Raw genomic sequence first — 19,878 nt, forward strand, 5'->3', positions numbered from 1 at the left:
AACTTTTTAATTTTAGGAGAGATGTGGTTTCACCTTGTTGACCAGGCTGGTCTCAAACTCCTGACCTCGTGATCCGCCAGCCTTGGCCTCCCAAAGTGCTGGGATTAGAGGCACGAGCCACTGCATCTGTCCCTAATTTCATATATATTTTTAGGTCCACCAGACATTACAATTACCATTTTATGTAATCAATGTTCATTTACATTAGCTCACATATTTATCGCTGTCTTTTTCATTCCTCCTTGCATCTCGTATTTTCCATCTGGGATCATTTACTTTCTGCTCAAAGTATATCCTTTAACATTTCTTTAAAAACTGTCTCCTGGTGACAAACTGAGTTTTTACTTGTCTGAAAATGTCTTCACGTTGTCCTGTTTCCTAAAAGCTGTTTCTACTGGGTATAGAATTCGAATTTGGTAGTTCTTGTCTCTTAGTACTTGAAGATATCATTCTATTCTCTTCCATGTTTTTGCATTGCTATGAGTCCATGCCCACTTCTTCTCACCTCCTGGCTCCTTTTAATAATTTTCTTCTGTGTTTCTCTGTTTTGCTGTTTCATTGTAATACGTCTCTATAAAGATTGCTTTTTTGGTAATCTAGTCTGCTGGACATTTGCTGGGCATGTTTTATCTTTGGACTAGTTTTATGCATCAGTTCCACAAAAATCTAAGCCGTTATCTCTGGAGTATTGTCTCTGTCCCACTCTCCCTCTTCTCTCATCTGGTACTTCAATCAAATGAAAGCATCTAGAGATTTAACCTTGAGGAGAGAGTCACTGTTATTTTTACCGGAGAATCCCTCCAGTGTTGAAAACAAAACCCAGGACATTTTACTCAACTTGGAAAACATTTCTTGAGTAATCTTGGACAGTGGTTAAATGGTTAATCCTGCCAGGTATTAATTGGTCACAGACCGTGCCAAATCAAAAAAAAAAAAAAGATACAAAACAAGGTTTTAATATACTTCAATTAGAAAGAGTTGCAGGAATTCAATCTACTTTTATGAAAACTTTGTAATGCTCCGTAACAACTTTTAATTCTCAACACCAAAAAATTTGAATCCCAGCTCTGACTGCCTATTTTCCTTGGAAGAACTTGCTATCTTTTTCTGCCTTTCATATGATTGCCAAGAAGGAACTATTTCCACGTAAATTCAGTGAAATCCTCATGAGTCATTCAGGTGATGTTTTTCTGAGAGGTGATGATGGCTCTGGCCCAGAATTACTAAGAAAAGGCTCTAAGAAACAAACAGATGGGCTCCCCACCCTCCATAAACTTTCTTCCTCTATTTAGGAACATCTTTCTGTTCCTAAAAATGCCCTCCACTACGTGATAAAAACTGGAGGCTGAGGGATTCACCTGGGCTCTCTGGAACTGTGTTGAAAGTCACAAGTGAGCCTGCCAAGTTAACTGTGGCCTTAAAATGAATACTTGGGATCCAAGGAGCTCCTAGGAAGTAAGAGGATAAAGACCTTTATAAATGACAGATCTGCACTTGAGGTCAGGAGTTCGAGACCAGCCTGGCCAACATAGTGAAACCCAAGTCTCTAATAAAAATAGAAAAATTAGCCAGGCATGGTGGCGGGCGCCTGTAATCCCAGCTAAGGCACAGGAATCGCCTGAACCTGAGAGGTAGAGGTTGCAGTGAGCCAAGGTAGCGCCACCACACTCCATCCTGGGCAATAGTCTCAAATAAATAAATGGCAGATCTGGCCGGGTGCGGTGGCTCACTCCTGTAATCCCAGCACTTTGGGAGGCCAACGTGGGTGGATCACTTTGGTCAGGAGTTTGAGACTAGCCTGGGCAACATGGCGAAACCCTGTCTCTACTAAGTTATCTGGGCGTGGTGGCAGGCACCTATCCCAGCTACTTGGGAAGCTGAGACAGGAGAATCACTTTAACCTGGGAGGTGGAACCTGGGAGGTGAGCCAAGATAGAGCCACTGCACTCCAGCCTGGGTGACAGAGTGAGACTCTGTCTCAAAAATAAATAAATAAATAAATAAATAAATAAATAAATAAATAAATAACAGATCTTTCTGTATTTTTCTTCCCTTTTCTGAATATTTGAAGCTTGCAAAATGGGAAGTTTGGCACAGCAGTGAAGCCTTTTTTTTAGAATTCCTCTTTCTTGAGATTTATTTTATTTTATTTTTTGAGATGGAATCTCACTCTGTCGCCCAGGCTGGAGTGCAGTGGCGCGATCTCAGCTCACTGCAACCTCCATCACCTAGGTTCAAGCGATTCCCCAGCCTCAGCCTCCCGACTAGCTGGGATTACAGTCATGAGACACATGTCCAGCTAATTTTTGTATTTTTAGTAGAGATGGGGGTTTCACCACGTTGGCCAGGCTGGTCTCGAACTCTTGACCTTAAGTACTGGGATGAGCCACCATGCCCAGCCTCTTTCTTGAGATTTAAAAGAGTACACCTTTATAAACACCTAGAAAGCTAAGACATCTCTGTTGTCAAAACAAACATCCCTCACCCTTACCCTGCTTTTCTAATACGTATGGAATATTATCTGCTCTTTTAGGAGCAGGCTTGTTTCATGGCTAGAGTCTGGAAATGTTGCATCTTTGTCTTTCTGTATATACATTGGCAATCCTGATAATGGAAGCACTTCCTGCTAATTGGATATGAATGGGGTTGGGTGGGGGTGGTGACTCCTTATCTGAATAACATCAATTGTGTTGCTTCTAACCCATTTCTTCTTCTCCTTTGTCATCACCACTGTCACTTTTTTCTCTTCCCTGTCTTCTCCTTCCTTTGCCTCTAACCTTCTTCATTTTTAACAGAAGTTGGAGCAGTCAATAAGAGTCAGAGCCTTTAAACAGAAATCTACTCACTTTTCTGTGTGCACAAGGCTGAGCAGAGGTTCTGCCTCTCAAGAGGAACTGAGTGCTGTTGGGCATTCAACACACCGCAGAGACCAGCAATCTTGCACCCTCACCTCACAGCATGGACAGAGGAGACCAAGCTAAGACAACCAGGTAGGTCACTCCTTGCGCCACCAGGCTCTTCCTCCATCCCAGGGGCTCCGATACCCTGCCTTTGTGCAGCTCCCTTTTTAGTTTGAAAGAGGCTTCTAGGCCAGGTGCAGTGGATCACGCCTGTAATCCCAGCACTTCGGGAGCCTGAGGCAGGTGAAACACCTGAGGTCAGGAGTTCAAGACCAGCCTGGCCAACGTGGCAAAACCCCATCTCTACTAAAAATATCAAAAATTCGCCAGGTGTGGTGGCGCACACTCAGGATGGTGGTAATCCCAGCCACTCGGGAGGCTGAGGCAGGAGAATTGTTGGAACCCGGGAGGTGGAGGTTGCAGTGACATGAGATCGCACCACTGCACTCCAGCCTGGTTGACAGCGAGACTCCATCTCAAAAAAAAAAAAAAAAAAAAAAAAAAAAATTAGTCTTTTTTGCTTTCATCTTTAAACTAGTAATGATGAACATAAATGCCGAAGTAAAAAGCAGGGAGTTTTTCTCCAGAAATTATCTACCCACCACAAAAATAGTTTTCATTTGTGCCTAGGTTCGTCTAAAATCTCTCATTTTATGAGTGTTCTGAATTACTTTGTTATGAAGAACAAAGTACCTGTTATAGAACACAAGTTAACCTGAAAATGTATCAGTTGGTGTTAGTTTTTGGTGTTTGTAGAGATCAACTGAAAAAACAAGAGAGGGGTATAACAGATTTCATCATTATATTAGGGTTTAGAACCTCAAATTTGGGAATATTATATATCTTTATAAGGAATTTCATGGTCAATTTGGAAACTTTATAGAAATCATTTAAATTGTGGCGAGCACAAATGTGTACAGATAGGATGACTTTTTCAAAAAGAACTTTTCCTAATATCACCTGATTGAGTACCTGGATCTTGGAATAAAATTCCAGTGACATTATAAGTAGATTGGTTTGTTTGTTTGTTTTGAGACGGAGTTTCAGTCTGTCACCCAGGCTGGAGAGCAGTGGTGCGACCTCAGCACTCTGCAATCCCCGCCTCCTGGGTTCAAGTAATTCTCCTGCCTCAGCCTCCCGAGTAGCCGGGATTACAGCTGCCCGCCACCACACCCAGCTAATTTTTGTATTATTATAGAGACAGGGTTTTGCCATGTTGGCCAGGCTGGTCTCGAACTCCTGACCTCTAGTGATCTGCCTCCCTTGGCTTCCCAAAGTGCCGGGCTTACAGGCATGAGCCACTGAGCCCAGAAGTAAATGTAAAAAGCACTGTTTGTCAAACATTCAGCAGGAAGTCAAAATTATATGCTCTATAAAACTGACAAATAACTTGAAAGTGGCTCTGGATATCATGAAGATACCAAGATTGAAGATGCCCATGAACGGTTTGGATAAAACTATTCTCCAAATTGTGAAAAAGGCAATTTCTAAATTAACATTTATGTCACTTTAAGTGTGCATATAAAATGCACTTACTGAATGTTATATATAGGTATGTGACAATTTCACCTACATCCCTAAAAGTTTATTTAATTTAGAAATTAGAGACAAGGGCTGGGCGTGGTGGCTCATGTTTGTAATCCCAGCACTTTCAGAGGCCAAAGCGGGCAGATCACCTGAGGTCGGGAGGTCGAGACCAGCCTGACCAACAGGGAGGAACCCCGTCCCTACTAAAACATAAAAAAATTAGCTGGGTGTGGTGGCACTTGCCTGTAATCCCAGCTACTCGGGAAACAAAGTGAGACTCGTCTTAAAAAAAAAAAAAAATTAGAGGCAAGATGTTACTCTGTCACTGAGGCTGGAATTCAGTGGTGCAGTCATAGCTCTCTGCACCATCAAACTCCTAGGCTCCAGAGATCCTCCTGCCTCTGCCTCCCAAGTAGCTGGGATCATAGATGTATACCACTATGCCAACCTAACTTTGAAATTTTTTGTAGATATGAGGTCTCACTATGTTGTTCAGACTAGCTTCAAACTCTTAGTTGCAAGTGATCCTCCTGCCTTGGCCTCCCAAATTGCTGGGATTACAGGCATGAGCTACCATGCCCAGTCCTGAAAGTCTATGTATTCAAATTTTCAGCACAGACTGTTGAAACCTGTTTTGCCCTTTCTTATTGGAAAAATTTGCAATCGCTTTATATTTGAACTTTTTTTATATAATTAATAAAGATTTTCATTAAAACACAGGTAATTCAGTATGGGGAACTTAATTGATATACATAATGTTACACATATTTGAATTTTCTCTCTAGGAATGAAAACATTTTCAATTGCTTATACAAAAACCCTGAGGCAACTTTTAAGCTGATTTGCTTTCCCTGGGCAGGAGGTGGCTCCGTTCATTTTGCCAAATGGGGCCAAGATACTCATGATTCACTGGAAGGTATGTTCATTTTTAACATCATTTAAACAATTTATAAGGGCAGATGACATAAATGTATTAGAATTTGAAGTTTGGTCAAGACTTTCCTTACTGGTAGGTAATTAATAATAAACTTTCAAGATTACAATTCCATAGGGTAACTTTTATATTTCTAAAGTAAGTTGCCTTTACTTTGTTCTTATCGTTAGCGCCAGGAGGACCTTTTAGGAGATGATACTCTAATACCGCATTTGTCTTTGGTATAATTATTGATATGGTTGAACTGAATCTACCATCTTGCAATTGTTTCCAATTTGTCCCATGATGTGTTCTATTTTCCCTTTTTCTGTTTTGCTTTTGAATACAATCTAAAAGACTGCTATAAATCCAGGTGCAGTGGCTCATGCCTGTAATACCAGCACTTTGGGAGGCTGAGGCAGGAGGATTGCTTGAGGCCAGGAGTTCAAGACCAGTCTGAGCAACACAGTGAGACCCTGTCTCTATAATAATAATAATAATTTATTTATTTATTGTTTTTGAGTCAGAGTCTTGCTCTGTCATCCAGGCTGGAGTGCAGTGGCGCAGTCTCGGCTCACTGCAATCTCCAACTCTTGGGTTCAAGCAATGCTCGTGCCTCAGCCTCCTAAGTAGCTACACTTGCAGGCATGTGTCACCACGCCCCTCTAATTTTTGCATTTTTAGTAGAGACGGGGTTTCACCATGTTGGCCAGACTGGTCTTGAACTCCTGACTTCAAGTGATCTGCCCACCTCGGCCTCCCAAAGTGCTGGGATTACAGGTGTGAGCCACTATGCCCGGCCAACATGCTTAATTGTGGATAGTTTCTTTTTCTATGTTTAAGTTCACTGATCTTTTCTTCTTGGTGTGTAGTCTGCTGTTAATCCTGTCTGGTGTTTTTAAAACATTTTTCATATATTTTACATTTCTACAAGTTCCATTTGGGTCTTTGAAAAATCTTTAGTTTCTGTTCTTATCATGTTCATATTTTCATTTACATTATTGAACACATTTGTATTTAATAACTGTTTAAGGTTGTCTGCTGACTCCATCATTTGTTATTTCTTGTCTGTTTCTTATGTTTGATGCTCCCCCTGGACCTGTTATGGGTCATATCTTCCAGCTTTTTGGCATGTCTGGTGAGTTTTGATTATATGTTAGACATTGTCAGTTTTGCTTTGTTGGGTCCTGGATTTTGTTGTATTCCTTTACAGTGTGTTTGATTTTGCTCTAGCAGCAAGCGAATAAGTTATTTGGGATCAGCTTGATGTTTGATTCTGGAGATGCTTATGTTGTATATTCATTAGGAGATGACTTGTCATTGTTTCTGTTAGGCATCGTGAAGTGCTACTAGCCTAGGATCACGTCGAGTTATTTTTGCAGCTTCACTTTCTATAAATTTGAAGTTTATTTATGTGACTTGCACTCCAGTCTACCAAAGTAACATAAATAAACTTGAAATTTGCATAAATACAAGGCTTTGATTAAAAAAATGTAAGGGCAGACTTTTTCCTCCATCCAGAGCCAAGGCAAAATTAGAAAGTTCTTCTTTTCTCCTTTGCCATTTGGAAAATAAATACTTTATTTCTAGTCTACCTTTTTCACAGAGGGTCTAGAATTTAGGGTTTCTTGGCTTTGTGTAAAGGACTCAGTTCTAACTCTCAAATTTAATGCTTTCCAGTGCCTTATCTCCTGACCCTCTAGGTCACCCCTGAAACCTCATGTTTTATTTTTCTGATATAGGTAATGGTTGTTGGGGTAAGCATTTCATCAGCACATGATCATCAGTGGAATTTTCAGTTCCTTTTTTTGTTTCTTTTTCTTCTAGGTGTTCCCTTTATCTTATTGTGAGCAGATACTTAGTCTGCTATATGTTATGCTCTTGCTTTTATTATCAGCACATTGTAAAACTTTTACCTTGCTGCACTTAAATGTTATCATTCGTTTCCTTGAAATTTTTTCCATCACGTAAATATGAGCCCTTTTATAATATCACAATATCTCATCGACTGTCTGTACATGTTCACTTGTGATTCTCCATCTCCAGTGCACTCCTTAAGGCTTCCTGGAAGAGAAAGCCGAATTGAAGAACCTTTTGCAAATGACATCTCCCAGTTAGTTGATGAAGTTGTTTGTGCTCTGCAGCCAGTCATCCAGGACAAACAATTTGCATTTTTTGGCCACAGGTATTTGATATCCGTTTTAAAAATTTCAGGGGAGTTCCTTCTATCTTAAGTTTGTGGTTAATGTTGTTCTTTGTGTTTTGTAAGATGCATACCTTTTTATTGGTTAGACAGCATGTTGGGTAATTATGACCATAACAACTTTTACAATTCACCAGTTTGTATGGTAAGTATACCTATTTTTTTTCCTTTTAGGCAAATAAAGTCAACACTTGTAAAACCAAGACTTTAACAGCAGCTTACGTTCTATTTATTTTTGAAATAAGAAATTATGCAAAGTATATGTTTCTTAAGCTACATTGTATAATTTTCAGGTTAAGTCAGAGACCCTGGAGTTCTGGCTATCTCTTTTCAGTTGTATGAGCTTGCAAAAATTTCTTAGGCTTCTGAGTTAGTTTCTTTTTCTAAAGGGTACAATAACAACAGTTCCCACTTGTGAGGCTTAAATGAATACTGATCTTAAATAAATTGGTATATAGTAAGGTCTCAATAAATTTTGGCTATTATATCTTATAAGATTTACAAATATAGTCAAGAAGAAATTAAAAAATAAAAAGTACCCATCATCCTCCTACCCAGATAAGAATGCTTTAAAATTCTGATGTGGTTGCTTAGTATTTTTACACAGTGGGGTCTGGTTTTATATATTTACTTGATCTTTTTCACTTAAAAACAATGTATACTCACAGGATGTGAAAGAAATTTATTGCTATATTTATATTATAGTACTATTACATTAAATATATTAAATTAAATATATTTATCATATTATTGCTATAAATATCTTTCACATCCTGTAAGTATACATTGCTTCCTGATTTGCTTGATTAACCTCTTTTTGTGGATATGAGGTATTTCTGTCTTTTTCTGTTATAAACAATAGTTCAGTGAACATTCTCTTTTTTTTTTTTTTGGAGACAGAATCTCACTCTGTCACCCAGGCTGGGGTGCAATGTCATGATCTCAGCTCATTGCAACCGATACCTCATGGGTTCAAGCAATCCTCCCACCTCAGCCTCTCAAACAGCTGGGATTACAGGCACACACCACCATACCTGGCTAATTTTTATATTTTTAATGGAGTTGGGGTTTCACCATGTTGGCCAGGTTGGTCTCAAACTGTAGACCTCAAGTGATCCACTTGCCTTGGCCTGCTAAAGTGTTGGGATTACAGGCATGAGCTACCGCACCCAGCCCAATGAAAATTCTTATAGAAAATTTAGTATACATCTCCTATCAGTTTTTCAGGATAAATTCTCAGAATTTACCTTAAATAATATGCACATTCTTAAAGTTCTTTTCAAGACAGGGTCTTGCTCTGTCACCCAGGCTGGAGGGCAGTGGTGCGATCATGGCTCACTGCAACCTCTGTCTCCCAGGCTCAAGTGATTCTTCCACCTCAGCCTCCCAAGTAGTTGGGACTACAGGAGCACGCCGCCACGCCCTGCTAATTTCTTGTCATTGATGTTTTATAGAGATGGGGTTTCGCCATGTTGCCCAGGCTGGTCTCCAACTCCTGGGCCCAACTGATCCACCCACCTCCGCCTCTCAAAATGTTGGGATTACAGACATGAGGAACTACATCCAGTCTGTAAAAGTTCTTGATATATATTTCCAAATTACCTGCACTTTACACTCCGTGCACAATGAACATGATGCTGAGTTTCCCTGTCTTTCATAAAATATAAACATATGCAATTTACAAATAAGCAACCTCTGGCAGTTTTGTCTACCAAATGTATTTACATAACATCAACAGCAGTTCACAAACATTTTCAGCCCCAGTACCCCTTTATACTTTTAAGATGCATTGAGGAACTCAAAGAGCTTTTGTTTTTATGTGATATATCTGGCGATATTTATCATACTGGAGGGAAAAACTAAGAAAACTTAAAGATATTTATTATCTAAAAATAACATTAACAAACATACTTTACATTGATATAAATAATACATTTTTATGAAAAAGATTATATTTTCCAAAAACATGTGAGAAGGTGAAAAGAGTGGCATCATTTTATACTTTTGCAAATCTGTTTAATGTCTGACATAATAGAAGGCAGATGGATTCTCATTTCTGTCTCTGCATTCAAACTGTTGCTATATCACGTTATATAGCTTCTGGAAAACTCCACTGTGTATGCATTAGAGTAAAAAAGGCAAATAACATTTTAGTATTTATCCTGAAAATAGCTTTGACCTCTTGGACCATCCATTAGGAACTCAGAAATTTCCAGGGGTCCCTAAACCATATTTTGAGAGTTGCAGATATACGCTATCAAAGGCATAGTGATACACATCTTTAAGGAAGAAAAGGAAATTTAAATTAATTTGAAGACACTGTGGAAATCAGTACTAAATCTTAGAGTGAATTATCTAGGCTGTCTTTGAAACACTTTTTATGCTGATATAAATCACTGAAAAGATAGACTTCTTAATCAACTCACGCTTTTCTTTTGACTATTACATGATCTTTGTTGTGTTTATGATACTGTTCCTATTGACTTTCGGTGGATCATCATGAGTTTTGGTTAACAGTTCTTGTCATGTTTTTCTTTCCTGAATTTAGTATGGGATCCTACATTGCTTTTAGGACTGCACTACACCTAAAAGAAAACAATAAACCAGAACCACTGCATTTATTTTTGTCAAGCGCAACTCCTATACATGTAAGTAATTTAGCTTTTCCCTAGGAAGGGCAGTGGAGAACAGGGAAATGGGGATAAAAATGAAACCATTATTTCCCTATCTGGTGAATTCTGGTCCAGTATAATGATGATGGTAGGGATACTATTAGGTTGGTGCAAAAGCAATTGAAGTTTTTGCCACTACTTTCTTTTTCTTTTCTGAGATGGAGTCTCACTCTGCTGCCCAGGCTAGAGTGCAGTGGCACGATCTTGGCTCACTGCAACCTCTGCCTCTCGGGTTCAAGCAATTCTCCTGTCTCAGCCTCCTGAGTAGCTGGGACTACAGGTGTGTGCCACCACGGCTAGCTAATTTTGTATTTTTAGTAGAGACGGGGTTTCACCATGTTGGCCAGGCTGGTCTTGAACTCTTGACATCAGGTGATCCCCCTGCCTCAGCCTCCCAAAGTGCTGGGATTAGAGGTGTGAGCCACCACGCCCGTCCTGTCATTACTTTCAATGGCAAAAACCACAATTGATTTTGCACCAACCTAATACTTGCTGTTGAAAAATCCCTTGAATCTCTTTCAATATCATTCTCTCTCTGTTTCCTGGAAATGCATTTCAACTGTTCCCTACTGGTACTATTCCTGGCATCTCTGAGCTAATGCTGACCATAGTGCTTTTTCCTTCATTCTGGGGTCAGCTGGGAACGTGACCAACTTTGAGCAAAGTAACTGCATCAGAACCAGGAAAGACTCCTTGAAATTTTAAAAGAGGACAGTGATGTCAAGTTCTTAGAACTACCATGGCTTTTTAAACCTGCTGCTGTTGCTCCTGCTGCTCTTCCTCCTACCTCTTTGGTCTTCCCCACTTCATTTGGAGAAAGATCCTGCCTGTCCCAGGATTCTAAATCTACAAAGCCATTTTGGTGGCGTTATGATGCTGCAGTTATTACTGATGAGCCTTCTTCTCCCTGCTTTCAAAACGACATAGTTCTTTCCTGAAGCCTGTAGATAAAGCAGTCTCCTTCCCAGCCTTGGTTTAATGACTTTTCCCTTAGATCAACAGTTTTCAGTTTATGAGCCAAGCGTGTTATATGAAATATCAGGCCTGTGTTGTTGTTCATGTTTCAAGTCAAAGGCCTGGCCTCGCATTCCCAAAGAAGATGAATTGTCAGAAGAACAAATTAGCCATTACCTTACGGAATTTGGAGGCACCCCCAAGGATTTTGTTGAAGACAAGGAACTTGTGCAACAATATAGTCCCATGATAAGGGCAGATCTGAACCTTGTTAGTAGTTGCACGTAAGTAACAGAGACAGGCTTTTTTCTTTCTTTTTTTGGTACAGTTACTTGTAGAAAAACATAGATTGGCAGTACTCTGAGGTTGCTTATGTGGGAAGACAAAATTCTAAGAGTTTGGTTTCATTTCCTTTGGGGCCACTTATGGTATGTATACTGGTTTAGAATGGAGCCTAGGCACAGAAATTGTATCTGTGAAAGATGTCCAGCATGGCCAGGCACAGTGACTCATGCCTGTAATTCCAGCACTTTGGGACACCAAGACCGGTGGATCAATTAAGGCCAGGAGTTCAAGACAAGGCTGGTCAACATGGCAAAACCCCATCTCTACCAAAAATACAAAACTTAGCCAGACATGGTGGTGCACACCTGTAATCCTAGCTACTTGGGAGGCTGAGGCAGGAAAATCACTTGAAGCCAAGAGGCGGAGGTTGCAGTGAGCCAACATCATACCACTGCCCTCCAGCCTGGGCAGAGTGAGACTCCATCTCAAAAAAAAAAAAAAAAAAAATGTCTAGCTTGTATTTTTCTTTAAAAAGTATATGATTAGACATGCGTATTTTATCACATAATAACATAGTAAATATTTTTTGAGTAAATTCATGCAAAAGCATTTTCATCTTCTTAGAAAGGTCAGCAGAAATAGATTGTTAGTTATTTTAAGTGTGGAGGCAAACCAGTGGGGAGAAATATTCTAGTTCTGCTTTTTTGTAAATTTTGTTCCAGAACTCATTAAGTTCTATGAATATCTCTTCATTCCCTTGTCTCATGGGATATCTGTATAGACACTTGATTATTCTGATAGAACTCAAGTCCTGATACTCTGTATATCCTTCCCCAATAATCTTTTTTATTTTTATTTTATTTTATTTGTTTGTTTTGAGATGGAATTTCACTCTGTCACCCAGGCTGGAGTGCAATTGTGTGATCTTGGCTCACTGCAACCTCTGTCTCCCAGGTTCAAGCGATTCTCCTGCCTACTGAGTAGATGGAATTACAGGCACCTGCCACGACACACAGCTAATTTTGCATTTTCAGTAGAGGCAGGTTTTCACCATCTTGGACAGGCTGGTCTCAAACTCCTGACCTGAGGTGCTCCACCCACCTCAGCCTCCCAAAGTGTTGGGACTATAGGCGTGAGCCACTGCGCTTGGCCAGGAATACGTGTTTGAGATCTACTGCACAGTATGGTGACTACACATGTATATTTCAAAATTGCTAAGAAAGTAGATTTTACATGTGCACATCATTTTTAAAAGTTTAAGTATATGAGGTGATGGATATGTTAATTTGCTTGACTTAATCATTCCATAATGTATACTTATATCAGAATATCACGTTGTACCTCACCAATTTATACAATTGTTATTTGCGAATTTAAAACAAAATTGAAAAAAACTGAGAAGTAATCCAAATCACTATGGACATTCAATGCAATTACAGATGCAAAAGCTGGCTTTTTTTTTTTTTTTTTGAGGCAGAGTCTTGCTTTGTCGCCCAAGCTGGAGTGCAGTGGCACAACCTCTGCCTCCCCCGTTCAAGCAATTCTCCTGCCTCAGCCTCCTGAGTAGCTGGGACTACAGGCACAGACCACCATACCCAGCTAACTTTTGTATTTTTAGTAGAGATGGGGTTTCACCATGTTGGCCAGGATGGTCTTGATCTCCTGACCTCGTGATCCACCCGCCTTGGCCTCCCAAAGTGCTGGGATTACTGGTGTGAGCCACCGTGCCCGGCAAGCTGGCTTTTAATAATTAAGCCTTGCACAATAGTGAAACATGCCATCTTTAATGTCCACTTAGCAGACTGAAACCCTGTGTCTTACTATGAGAATCTGAGCTAGTTTCTTTAACAGTTTGTTTCTCATCTGTCAAAGAAGGGATAAGAATAGCAACTCTTCAAGGTGGTGTGTGAGAATTAACTGCTTGGTAGAGGGGAGGGTCTGGCACACAACAAACCACGAGCTATTTTGAAAAAACAAAACACAACCAAAAAAACTCACAACCAATGAATTTTTTCACTCCAAAGAAAACTCCCAAATACCACAAATAAAACATTAACATAAATCATTCACGGGGACATTCCACTCATAGAATGTAGAAAATGTTGACATTCTCACCCTTTCTCCAGTGAGTCAAATTGCAGCAGTTACTCACAACTTTTCACTTCCTCTCTCCAAATTTCAAAAACTCTTCCAAATCTTGCCCTTTTGCTCCTTCTCTTTTTCAACCCGTCCTCGTTATGTCCCAGCTTTTTCCAATATAAATGAAATCAGGCCTACAGAGTGTTTCCAGTTCTCTTTCCCCATCATTACCACCAAAGCTCAGAGCTAGTGGCCGAAATGGAAATTGTCAGCCGAGAAGTGCCAGAAGCTGTGACTACTTCAACTCATATAAGCTGTCCTCCTCTCTTGCTTGACTACTGTTATAGTTCCTTCTCTGGGATCCTGATGCCACATATACTAGGGTGTTTCATAACTGATATTGTCCCAAATCTTTTGCAAGTTCTGTTTTGTCTCCTTTTTCAAAAAGTTTCCTTTGTGTTTCAGTGTGAAGAATTTCCTCTGCCTGTCTTCAAGGTCACTGACTTTCTTCAGCTGTATCAAGTCTACTGATGAGCCTGTCAAAGGACTTCTTCATTTCTGTTATTTCTACAAATTCCATTTGACTCTCTTCTGGTTTGCACCTTTCTAATGAAATTCCCCATGTGTTCATGAATGTTACCCACCTTTTCCACTAAATCTGTTGACAAATTAATCATACGTATTTTAAAGTCCCTGTATGAGAGTTCCAATATCTGGGTCTTACCTGCGTCTCATTCTTTTGACTGCTTTGCCTCTTAACAATGGGTTATTTCTTGGTTTCTTGTGTGTCTGATAATAATAATTATTATTATTCTTTGAGATGGAGTTTTGCTCTTATTGCCCAGGCTCGAGTGCTATGGCGGAATCTCAGTTCACTGCAACCTCCACCTCCTGGGTTCAAGCAATTCTCCTGCCTCAGCCTCCAGAGTAGCTGGGATTACAGGCATATGCCACCACGCCCAGCTAATTTTTTGTATTCTTAGTAGAGACAGGGTTTCATCGTGTTGGCCAGGCTGGTCTCGAAATCCTGACCTCAGGTGATCCACCCACCTTGGCCTCCCAAAGTACTGGGATTACAGGCATGAGCCACCATGCCCGGTGATAATTTTATAAAATCAAAACCCGGTTATCATGCATAAAAACAGTAGAGACCGAAGGTAATGTTTTACACCTGAATTTGAGCACGCCTCTCCTTTTTGACAGGCCGTTAGGGTGGGGAGTTGAGTTAGTCTAGACTGGGCTTGAGCTGGGTAGGGTTTTGTTGTTGCTGTGATCACCTGCAGTGCCCCACCAGCTCTCAAATCCTCTGGTATAATTACTGTGTGTCTGGTGTGGGATGCAGTTGTTGCAGAATTTTTCTCACCGGTCCTGCCCTGCCTTTGGCGTTCAATGTTCCCTGTGACTCACAGAACAGCCTCTCTTCCTCCTGTTGCCCTCCCCAGTGTAGACAGTTATTGCTTGTTACTCAATGTATGTTAGCCTATGGGTAACACAGGGAGTTCCTGCATATCCTAGATAGTCTGAAGCGTGAGTTCTAGGTGCCCTCCACCCCGGTGCCTGGCCTCTGTGAGTGGGGCTTTCTCAGCATGCCTGCACCTTCCCTCTTGCAAACACATTTTTGCCTTGTATCTGTGGTTGCCTTGGTGGAAGATTGCTGCCCCGTCCTACAAGCAGCAGAACTCTACTTGGTTTTGGTGTAGAATTGTTTCCCATCCCTTCCTCAGGGGTCAGGGCTTATGTTTTTATCCTCCCCCGCCGCAGCCACAGGGCTTCGCCTGCACCCTGGGGGTGAGAGGGTTTCATGCCCCTCCTCCAGCAGCTTAAGGCTTCTGCTTACAATGAGAGCAGACCTGGTCAGGTGGCAGTCTGGTGCCAGTCCAATTGCCACAGCTAATTAACTGCACTGTGGAGGTGTCTCTCTAGCCTCTTGCCTCACTCCTAATTTTTCTCGTCAACTCCTAGTGAAGGCCCATGGAAAAGAGGCTGCATGGCTGGGCACGGTGGCTCATACCTGGAATCCCAGCACTTTCAGAGGCCGAGGCGGGTGGATCACTTGAGATCAGGAGTTCGCGACCAGCCTGGTCAACATGGTGAAACCCCGTCTCTACTAAAAATGCAAAATTAGCTGGGTATGGTGGCAGACACCTGTAATCCCAGCTACTCAAGAGGCTGAGGCAGGAGAATCGCTTGAACCCAGGAGACAGAGGTTGCAATGAGCTGAGATCACACCATTGCACTCAAGCCTGGGCAATAGAGTGAGACTCCATCTAAAAAAAAAAAAAAGACAAAAGAGGCTGTGAGTCAGTGTGAACTCCATCTAACACACCATTCTCACTGGGTCTCCAACACTTTAAAATTTCGGCTGATTTGAGTCTTACCACATGTGTAGCAGATACCTCTTCTGCCTGGACATGGTGCCACCTGACCTTGTCTCCTGACCCCATCTCTCTGTAGTGGGAGTCTGTCCTCCTTGGAATTTGATTTCTAGCTTGCCTCGCAAACACAGCTCTCTGTTGAGTTCACAAGTCATGATGCTGTAGTTTTTCTGTTGTTTGTTTTTTTTCTTTTCTCATTGTTAGGATGGGGTATGGGTGTGGGGTGCTGCTGCTTTTTTACATTCTGGGCATGAGCTAATCCTTGCCGGGATGATTGCAATTCCCACTCCCGTGGACCTATCACATACACTTGGTCCCGCTCTGATCCATTACCCACACTCTATCCAGAGGATAAAAGTCCAGTTTGATCATGGTGTACCTTGTTTGATCTTTTTGGTGACCTCCTTTCACTCTTAGGACAACCAAATTCCTTTATGTGGCCTAGACTGATACCTGCATACCTCTTACACCTTAATTTGTCCCAATACTCCTCTTTGTTCTCTGAAAAATAGCCTTTGTTGTTGTTGTTGTTTTGTTTTGTTTTTTGAGACGGAGGTTCGCTCTTGTTGCCCAGGCTGCAGTGCAGTGGCACGATCTCAGCTCACCGCAACCTCTGCCTTTCAGGTTCAAGGGATTCTCCTGCCTCTGCCTCCCGAGTAGCTGGAATTACAGGGATGCACCATCATGTCCAGATAGTTTTGTATTTTTAGTAGAGACGGGGTTTCCCCATGTTGGTCAGGCTGGTCTTGAACTCTTGACCTCAGATGATCCACCCATCTTGGCCTCCCAAAGTGCTGGGATTATAGGCATGAACCACCACACCTCGCCTGGCCCTTTTTTTTTTTTTTTTTTTTTTTTTTTTTTTTTAAGACAGGGTCTTACTCTGTTGCTCAGGCTGGAGTGCAATGGTGCAATCACAGGTCACTGCAGCCTTGACCTCCTGGGCTCAAGTGATCCTCTCACCTCAGCCTCCCGAGTAGCTGGAACTACAAGCACATGGCCACACCTGGCTAATTGTTTTATGTAGTAGAAATGGGGTCTTGCTATGTTGCCCAGGCTGGTCTCAAACTCCTGGTCTTAAGCAATCCTCCTGCCTTGGCCTCCCAAGGTGCTGGGATTACGGCATGAGCCATCACACCTGACCTAGCCATTAATTTGTCATCTTTCTCTTCCCTCTCTCCCTGCTGGCTCTTTGCCCTTTGACTGGTTCTTTTCTATTCATTCAGGTTTCAGATCCTCTCCCTTTCCCCAGGAGACCTGCCTTGATCCTATCCCCACCTCCACCCTCCTGCCAAGACTTCTCCTGGACTTGGTAGCACCTTCCATCTCTCTCTAGTTGAATGATTGTTTCTGTAATATCTGTCTCCCAGCCAGTCTCTCAGCTGCAGGAGAGAAGGTGTTTGTTTCTCCACGTGCCCCTAGTGTCTAGCGCAGCACTGAGCCTCTGACTCAATAAACATGTTTGCTGCTGTTGTGAGGTTCTGTGCAGAGCAACCCTCTGCTGGGTCAACGAGAGCTGAGAGTTACCAAAGAGGTCTTTGTTTCTGATGACAGTTTAAAGGACTGGCTCCACGGGCCTTACTTTGAGGTGAACTGTGTGCCCCCCAGTGCCATCCTGCTGCCACTTGTCACATCCTAGAAGTTAGACATTGGAAATTAGTCTCCACACTGAGTCTCAGGCAGGCTTTGACAGGTAGAAGTGCCATTGGTGAAAAATGTTTTATACTGCTAGAAGTAGCTGAAGAAAAGAAGTGAACCCACCCTAAGTTTCATTAACATTAGGAACAGGAAAAGATGCTGGGATGTTGATTTTGAACAATTACTAACCAGCTCTTTTATGTTTACAGCTCTAACATACCATCTAAGGCTGTTCTTTCTTGTGACTTAACATGTTTTGTTGGATCTGAAGACATAGCAAAGGACGTGGAAGGTGAAATTATTTTTAGTCTCGGGTATTGTATTGAAATATATGTTTGATGACTTTAACCTGTCACCCAGGCTGGAGTGCAATGGCGCAATCTTAGCTCATTGCAACCTCCGCCAGGCCAGCTTTTAAATTTTTTTTAATTTTGATTTTTTGGTTACATAGTAGGTGTATATATTTATGTTCGATGGTTTTTGACCAATGTCAACTAGCAGTTACTGCAATGAGTAAAAAATTAGTTGAAATTGTATTTAGTATAAAAGGAGAGATGTTGGCCTTACATAAAATAAGAGAACTGCTGTATACTGATAGGTCTCAAAGAAATAAAAAATGCAGGACACCTAGGATAAAAGTTAAAGAAAGAGGAAAGACACATGAAACACAGCTTAACAGTCAAAGACAGGTTTTCTTTAGATAAAACCTGAGAGGGGTTCCTGGCCCATTTCAGTCAGGAGCACTTTCTCTTACAGATGAAAAGTATATACTGGTTTTAGGGTGAGGGGCTTATTACAAGCTTAGAATGTTCTGTGTGAGGGAGAAGTTTTATGGTGGGGTTGGAATGTCTCTGGGAGGAGGGGAGGTTATCTTGGGGCAGATATCTTTCTGGCAGCCAGAAGCAGGGTTGTCTCAAGGCCTTCATCTTCCTGGCCAGTGGGGGGTTGTCTTGAGGCTAACATATCTCTGGTTGGGGAGGAGTTTCGAATGTTTCTGGTTGGAGATGTTATCTATGGTTTATGGTTATGGTGACCTCAGCCATTAGACTGATGCCCTTGGGATTTAGGTGGTTTTTGATTAAGGTAAACTTTAGAAAGAGGGGCTTGGCCAAGATGGCAATGCTCCTGCTTTGTCACCTGGAATATAAGGCTTTGAAAGTAACTGTACTCCAGGGTGTCAGCTCTTAAAGAAATAACGTCTTGAAGTGAATCTTTAGTTGCTGTTGGGGTTGTTACTGAATATAATCTTGTTTATTTTCAGCCTGGAAAGATGTAACCAGTGGAAATACTAACATTCACCAGCTTCCAGGGGATCACTTTTATCTTCTGGATCCTGCCAATGAGAGATTAATCAAGAACTACGTAATCAAGTGTCTAGAAGTATCATCGCTTGCCAATTTTTAGATATTTTTCCTTTCACTTTTAAAATAATCAAAGTAATATGATACTCTTTTCAGTTATTCAGCTGTAGCTCAGTTTTATTCAGATTGGAAATTACACATTTTCTGCTGTCAGGAAGATTCATTACATAAATATATTTATGTATCTTAGGACAAAGGCCAAGTCAGTAAAGAATACTTCTGGCAGGCCGGGTGTGATGGCTCATGCCTATAATCCCAGCACTTTGGGAGGCCGAGGCAGGCAGATCATGAGGTCAGGAGTTCGAGGCCAGCCTGACCAACATGCTGAAACCCCGTGTCTACTAAAAATACAAAAGAATAGCCAGGTATGGTGGCCAGCTCCTGTAATCCCAGCTACTCAGGAGGCTGAGGCAGGAGAATCGCTTGAACCGGGGAGGCGGAGGTTGCAGTGAGCTAAGATCGCACCACTGCACTCCAGCCTGGGTGATAGAGCGAGACTCTGGCTCAAAAAAAAAAAAAAAAAAAAGAATACTTCTGGCAGAATCTTTTATCTTCATATTAAAATCTCACTTGATTCTCCTTTATGGGAAGTTTGTCAACAAAATTCGTGATTGGTAAATTATCAATTTTTTCCTTCAGTTAGTTTAATGGTGAAGATGATTAACAGGGGAAATGCTTGAAGTAAATGATTGTTTCAACAACACACCATGGCTCAAAGCTTGGTCTCATTTTTTCAATGTAGAATAGCCCCATATAGTAAGAAAACGTAATCTACTGCTTTCTTAAAAGAAGATAGCCCTAAATAATTATTGTCACCTGTACAGGCACATCCTCAGAATGCTTATACCCCACCCCTCTAAGGAGTTTCTTCTACACCACTTGCTTGGGGGGGTCTCTGCCACCCTGGCATGACTGGCTGGGACCTGGGTCCAGTCCCCCCAGTGGACAACCAGTCTAGAGTCTGGCCCATG

The 19,878-nt window shown here is 41.5% G+C and overlaps 1 protein-coding gene across 1 annotated transcript; it reads left to right on the forward strand.

The window, feature by feature from the left end:
- Positions 1-2,662: 2,662 nt before the first annotated feature.
- OLAH (oleoyl-ACP hydrolase) lies at positions 2,663-19,457 on the forward strand. The gene is made up of 7 exons (XM_008002357.3): positions 2,663-2,990; positions 5,213-5,343; positions 7,387-7,525; positions 10,092-10,191; positions 11,284-11,453; positions 17,756-17,838; positions 18,808-19,457. Exons 1-7 carry the CDS (start codon positions 2,959-2,961, stop codon positions 18,948-18,950), a joined length of 798 nt encoding a protein of 265 aa, XP_008000548.3. The 5' UTR covers positions 2,663-2,958; the 3' UTR covers positions 18,951-19,457.
- The last annotated feature ends 421 nt before the right edge of the window (positions 19,458-19,878 follow it).

Source organism: Chlorocebus sabaeus, chromosome 9 (assembly GCF_047675955.1).
Source record: "Chlorocebus sabaeus isolate Y175 chromosome 9, mChlSab1.0.hap1, whole genome shotgun sequence".
NCBI classification, from domain to species: domain Eukaryota; kingdom Metazoa; phylum Chordata; class Mammalia; order Primates; family Cercopithecidae; genus Chlorocebus; species Chlorocebus sabaeus.